General features: G+C 36.7%; 1 protein-coding gene across 1 annotated transcript in view; it reads left to right on the top strand.

The window, feature by feature from the left end:
* The window catches only part of LOC107689679 (uncharacterized), a 9,432-nt gene extending 6,645 nt beyond the window's left edge, over positions 1-2,787 (top strand). The window contains exons 5-6 of the mRNA XM_016487801.1: positions 1,920-2,023; positions 2,124-2,787. Of these exons, the coding sequence (XP_016343287.1) occupies positions 1,920-2,023; positions 2,124-2,330 (311 nt within the window). The 3' untranslated portion in view covers positions 2,331-2,787. The remainder of the gene's footprint in view (positions 1-1,919; positions 2,024-2,123) is intronic.
* The last annotated feature ends 4,367 nt before the right edge of the window (positions 2,788-7,154 follow it).

Raw genomic sequence — 7,154 nt, 5'->3', positions numbered from 1 at the left:
CAAAGTTCCTTGATTATTACGCCGGAATGAGAGTATAGTTCCTAGCCATATCGGCCTAGAAAATCGCAACTTTTCATTTTCCGTTGGTCTTAGTACACAATGTAACTACAGAAGAGGCAAGTTTTAAATAGGAAAAATATCTAAACTCTTTGGTCATTTTTGAGCGAGATGCTAACAGTCTAATCAATGATCTATGCTAAGCTACAGCTAAAAGTGCTACCGCCAGACCTGGAGATCGGCTGAATGGATTCGAAAACAGTAAAACTCAACTGTTTAACTCTAGGGGAGTTGGAAAATGAGCCTATTTTCAAAAATAGTGGAGTGTTCCTTTAAGGCAGTGATGTGCAAACTTGGCCCTTCCAGGCCACTTTCCTGCAGAGATTTGATCCAACTCTGATAAAACTCACCTGCCTGTAGCTTTCTAGTAGTCTTGAAGACAATGATTAGCTGGTTCAGGTGTTAGAGTTTAGAGTTGGAGCTAAACTCTGAAGGAAAGTGACCTGGAAGGGCCAAGTTTGCCCACCCCTGGGAACTGCACATTAGCTCTTTTTTTGTGGATATTATAAGCTGACGAAATACACAATTACTGTAACTGTGAAAGGTTATGTAAGCTGGCTAACTTACTTTTACAACTTGCCTTAAAAAAAATTAACCATAGCCTACTATTAAAATTAATTAATAAATACATTTATTATATAAGAAAAATGAAAACAAAAAATGGTTACTGACTGTAACCATGCACAAATTAACCATGTATTTACTACATTAACCATAGTTTTAACCATGGTATTTGTGCAACTGGTTATACAAATGGTAATCAATACAGCAAAAAAAAAAAACCTGGTTAATTTTCATTTTGTTGGGTAAATTTTGTTGTGGTCTGTGCTACTTGCGTGTTTCTGTATTTGGTTGTGTTGTGAGTATTTGCAGCGCGTTTCTTTATTTGTTTGTGTCGTGAGTATTTGCAGCGCGTTTCTTTATTTGTTTGTGTTGTGAGTATTTGCAGCACGTTTCTTTGTTTGTGTTGTGAGTATTTGCAGCGCGTTTCTTTGTGTTGTGAGTATTTGCAGCGCGTCTCTATTTGTTTGTGTTGTGAGTATTTGCAGCGCGTCTCTTTATTTGTTTGTATTGTGAGTATTTGCAGCACGTTTCTTTATTTGTTTGTGTTGTGAGTATCGCGTTTCTTTATTTGTTTGTGTTGTGAGTATTTGCAGCGCGTCTCTTTATTTGTTTGTGTTGTATTTGCAGCGCGTCTCTTTATTTGTTTGTGTTGTGAGTATTTGTAGCGCGTCTCTTTATTTGTTTGTGTTGTATTTGCAGCGCGTCTCTTTATTTGTGTTGTGAGCATTTGCAGCGTGTTTTTGTATTTGGTTGTGTTGCGAGTATTTGCGGCACGTTCTGTCAAACTGATGATGTTTTCTTAATTTGCTGGTGCTTTTTCTATTTGCATGTGTTTTCTGAATTTGCAGTGTGTTGAGCTCTCTCGGACACCGTAGGATAGCCTACAATAAATAAACTGTAACTTTAAGTACTCCGAACTCTATCCATTACCATTAGACCAGCTTCAGTGATTAAAGACCATAGAATAGATGCTTTAGTAACAGAAGCACACGTTCAGTAATATTATCGATATAACTGCACCGACACCATCAGGTGAGACCAAAACTGAATCAACAATAGACTAACTCGAGCCCAATAACCTCACGGTTGCCTTCTGTAGATCTGCTTATACCTGAATTCAACTAGTTTCAAAATAGATGCACTTTACACTGTTATTGAACTGACTTGAGCTAAATGACACTCTTGTCTTAGAGCTGCCTTATTATGACCCCTTTAAGATTCTAGCTCAATATGTTTGGCTGTAGTGATGGAACAGTAAGCTCAGATCTGACTCTGAGCACATAATCCGTTTGTTTCAGGTGAGTTGTGCTCCTGTAGAAGGTATTCTCTGCTCATCTATACCATCACAGTAGGAGTGAATCTGCTCCTACTCTCGGCCATCGCTCTCTTTGTGACACATTATGTAAGGTTCCCCAACAACATAGCTGAACACTTCATTTAACATATAACAAGTAATATAGTGTCATTCTTAATGTGAAAACACCCCTCTTACTTGTCCTCAGAAAAAGCCACATGCTCAGCCAGAGCGTCAAACCACAGTTCCAATTTATGAAGACATGTCAAGTGTGAAAGGAAAAGGAAGCAGTCCTCGGATCTGTCCACCAGACCCCGAAACATCTGCTCCAGGGTGGAAGACTATGCTGGAGAACCTCTATGGATCCCCCAATCGGACAAATGTGGAACAGCATCAGGAAAAAGAATCGTCATAAAATTCAGCTTAGTTGTGAATTAAGCTATGCAGTGTATTCATTTCCAGGGTCATGCTAAAGTTTATAAGGAATAGTGCCATTTGATGTTTTGGTATTATAGAGACTCCTGAGACCCTCACAGAAACCTCTCCTGCCTCGTTCTTTTCAGAAACCGAGAAACAAAATAATTGCAACACCGTAAATGATGAAAGCAGAATTAACATACAGTTTCATGTTAAAATATTAACATAGTTACATGTTATAATTTTATATGCTGAGCCTGGTAATCTCCAGTCTCATCCTGCACCGTTAGCTGAACAGTAGATTAACATTGGTGGACTTGAACTTGGACTGCGTATTTGAAACAACATAGCTACCTTCTGATGTTCATTCATGTTTATTCCATGCTATAAATAGTAGTAAAATATTAAGAGATAATCGGTTCAGGTGCCGTTTGAACTGAGGCGCTACAGTGATCCGTCACAACACATTAAAGAGCCACAAAACGGTATTTATTGTTTGAATTAAAAATATATAAATAAATAAATTTGAAAGCTGAGACTTTGTTTCATATCAAAAGTAACCAGCTCTGTCTTGTCTGTCGGTGCGTTGTCAGTGTCCTCTTTGCTCTTTGGTAAATGAAGTGTGGCATGAGAGCGCCATGGCTTGTCGGATGTAGCAACAGCAACTAAAGGGGCCTTTGCGAAGGGTCAGTTCCTAGTGTTGCACCATATTTAAATGACCATTTAGTCTTTTCTTTTCTCTGTCTTTCTTTTTTTTTGGACAAATGACAAAAGTGACATTTAAAAAAGTACAAATATTCTGTCACTTCTGTTAATAAATGCATAACAAACAATTGCCTACATAATTGTAAATAACAATAAATATACCAAATTATAAAAATATTTACACTACACTATAAAGAATTACACTACAATTAAATTTTTAAAAATAATATTAATAACCTAATGTATTTAGATAAAATGATAAAATTGGGTAAAAGTTCTTCCTTTTACGTAAAATGATCAAACTGGTTGTAGTTCTTCCTTAAAACAGCATTTTCCAATTCTTCTTTACTCATTTAAACAACTGGGTTTAAATAATTTTAGATAAAGCAGGGCGAATACAGGCTGGATACTTTCTGGTAATTTATCATGGGCATTTTGTATGTGATACAAATTGCTACATAAGTCATCTCGCACTACTAAAAACATTTTTCATTCTATCAGAAGAATACAATAACAGGTTATTAAGCATCCCACTTTACCTATATTCATCCTATAGCCCATAACACTGCAGGATACTGCTTCCCATCTGACCAAACCAAATGACCAAACCAAATTAATTACAGCCAAGAACAAAAATGCAATTTATTAATTGTTTGAAAGAAGCTCCATAGTTCAAAATTGTTTTTTTCGGTGCATGTCAACAATCACATTCTATGAGGAGAGAAAAAGAGAAAGAGAGTGAAAACAAAAACATTAAAAGCCACAGACTTCTTAATCTCAGTACAGACATATTCCTTGACATTTAAAATCAAAAGGCAAAAGCAACCCAGTATCTCCATCCACACTTATAAGAAAATACAATAAAGATTCAAACATACAGCATTTGTATGTTCTTTCACCATCTTTTGAACAATCAAAATCATTGATCATTTTGTTTAAAATGTAAAGCAATTTCAATATATAGATTTATATATAAAGCACTCCATTTTTTAAAGTTCATTAAGAGTTCATTATTTGGTAAATATGTAACTGCTACGGATTTAGAAACAAATGTATTTTCTTCTTCTGAAATCCATAACCTTCAGTGCTTATGTTTTTTTGTTTTTTTTCTCCTGTTATCCTCTTTCTCTAAAAACGAACATTAAATGGCGTGGAGTTGGTACTCTGGAACCCTTGCCTTCCTGAGACATGATCCACTTTTTTTGTGTGTGCAAGATAGTGAACATTTATGTCTTCTTTTCTTTCTTTTTTTTCCAGCAAAGGAAATGTTTTTTTTGCTTTCAAAAATAAAAATAAAAAGTACAGGCTTTGATAATCTATGAAAGTAACATTGCCAACATAAATAAAAAACAAACAAAAAATGACAACACTGATCAATCCCAGAGTTCTGCAAGTAGCACAATAATCTTCATTCCGTAAAGTGTTTTTGTTATTCATTTGATGGAAGTATATGTCCTTTAGGATTTTTTCTCTTCTCATGACAATCCCATCGTAAAATTTATTTTCCTTGAACTTCAGAAAAACATGAAATGCTTGTAAACTGTTGGTGGCCTTGCACAAAGATCGTGAACAAAAACTAGAACACACAAACATTAACGACCCCCAAAAAAAAAGCAAACCAGAAAGGTAGGCACCTCTGAAATGAGTCTTGTAAGAAACTCTTCTCCAGATGTCTATCCAGCTCATCATGGTGTAACATGGGGAGTTACAAGTCCCTCTACATCGATCATTGGCCACAGTTCTTCGAAAAAAAAATTCCCCACATTTTATATTTATATAAATTTTTTTTTGTTATTTTGTATTTTTTCTGTTTATAATCTGAAAAACAATGGTGCAATACTCAAAATAATCAATTTCTTTATCATGGATTATTCCACAATAAAAGCCACTATAAGGTAGATTAATAGTATTACAGATAAAAAAAAAAAAACACTTGTTATTTTTCTCAATAAGTCCTTGAGTAAACATTAACACATGAATTGTCACCTTGTCCCCTTAGTACTTTAATATCATGTTGTACGATTAGCTGAATGAGGGGAAGCAGACACTCAGTGCAACTCTAATAACAAATACGATAACAATACACATACGAATATATTTTTGACTAGCCAACAAAAGAAAGACGAAAAGAAAACAAAAAAAACAAAACCTTAGATGCTTAAAATGAAACAAAGTCGCAAACAAATCCACTGTAATCACTAGCATACATTGGTTTGAACCCACTCACACAGGCAAATGAACGCATTCATCCGTCATACAGTACACGCAATCTTGTGCAAACACTCACATACAAACGATGTCACTGTTTTTTCTTTTTCTTTTTTGAACTACGTTTTTTTTTCTTAGTTCAGTTTGAACTGATGTTATCAAAAAGCTTGGAAGTGTATGAATGACAAAATTATTACAAAAAAAATTTCACATTACATTATTGGCGCTGCTTTTGATTCAAGTATTTGTGTTTTTTAATTTGTATAATTTTGATATGTTTATGCTTTTTATCATCTAAGGTAAATTTATGAAGAGAAGGAAACGGGGTTACTCGGGCCTGTAAACCAAAGTAAAGGTAAATAAACAAAAAGGTAACCAGTTATATACATACACAGGATTTCAGTTGTACATGTATATCAACCAGCATGTGCATATTCTAGCCAGGACCCCAAGAAAGAGGATTTTTGTTTCTTAGAGCTCATCTCCACCCAGATCCTGTTATTTTATACGATCGAAGCAGCCTTCTTATCTAAACAAAGTTGCATCTGAGCCGTTCTCGTGGAGCTGGGGTACATTAGTCCTATAGATAAGTATATGCCCACAGTGGAGGACTGGGCACTTGTTGGCTAGCTAGCTAGTCTGCCAGGCAATCCTCTGGATTTTAAACACATTTTGGACGTTTGTTTTTCATGGTCTCGAGTACAGCTTAGACAAAAGGCAGTTAAAAATATATATCTTCAAAAACAGGCAATAGTGATTGTTGCTAGTGCACCGTTTCCCTACTATCGGGTCAGGACAGAATTTAATACCATCAATACAGCAACCCCAGAGTCATCTATCTGTCTGCCACATCAGGGCATCAAAGGCTTTCAGAGAGAAGCACTTCAGTCAAGAGTGTACTACAGAATTAAAGTTTCCTTTTTTCAACAATATTAATATTAATCATACAAAAACCTTTTTTGGTAAAAAAAAAAGAAAAAAAAAAGATGTACCCAAATGTGAACCATCTACAGTGCACCTAAACATTCTGGATTCCCTGTTTAAATGTCAGCAGTCCTCCCAGGCGTATATTTGATACCCGGGACAAGGTGCTACCCGTCTGTCTTGGTGCCAACCTGCATTCTACCTCTCCATCTCCATGTGCTCTTTACAAAACCAAACATTAAGACAAATTTCAAGAAAGTAGTTCCACTCTGATAGATTCATGTCTAGGTTAAATCTATGATCAAGAATAGTTACATTAGGATCTAGAAAAACAGAGTTCTCCGAGTCCACTCGCCCACCCATTTAGCATCTTTAAAGCCACATTGGAGAATGCAACAACGCCCTCCTTGTAACGCTAAAACAGTTTGGGGTTCTCTGAGGCTGCCCTGAGACTGCATGTACATAATATAAGAGATCATTCAGAGAGTAAACAGTGAGGGCCTGGTCATCAGTTCAAACAAAGCGGGGCCCGTTTCTTACTTTAGACCACACTGTAAGGAAGCTGCCTTCTCACAATCAACTGGTGAGCTGAAGAGTGGGCTTGGAGAGACTACAGATTGAAGCTGAAGGCCTTGAACTGCACCTCTCGGTCGGTCTTTGCATAGAAGTGGAGAACCGAGTCTCCGTTATCATTTGCGTTTATTACTGTGAGAAGTGGCGACCAGGTAAAGTAGTGTACTCTGCCTGCCCTTTGTCGTAAGCACCAGTGTGAGTGTGTGGCCTGGCAGGGCTGCGACACCGGAGCGGAGGAAAGTGCAGAGGAGAGGCAGAAGACAAACTGAGCACCATCGACCTTACTCTTCATTTTTGCCACTACGTGCGCTCCATCCTTAAAACAACCCTCACTACAAGTTATTCGGTATCAAATCGCCACCACCGTTGATGCTGAGGTGTGCCTCTTAATCAGAGTGTTTCTGCATATGCG

The sequence above is a fragment of the Sinocyclocheilus anshuiensis genome, unplaced genomic scaffold (genome assembly GCF_001515605.1).
Source record: "Sinocyclocheilus anshuiensis isolate Anshui unplaced genomic scaffold, SAMN03320099.WGS_v1.1 scaffold813, whole genome shotgun sequence".
NCBI classification, from domain to species: domain Eukaryota; kingdom Metazoa; phylum Chordata; class Actinopteri; order Cypriniformes; family Cyprinidae; genus Sinocyclocheilus; species Sinocyclocheilus anshuiensis.
This window is presented reverse-complemented; position numbering and strand designations above follow the sequence as displayed.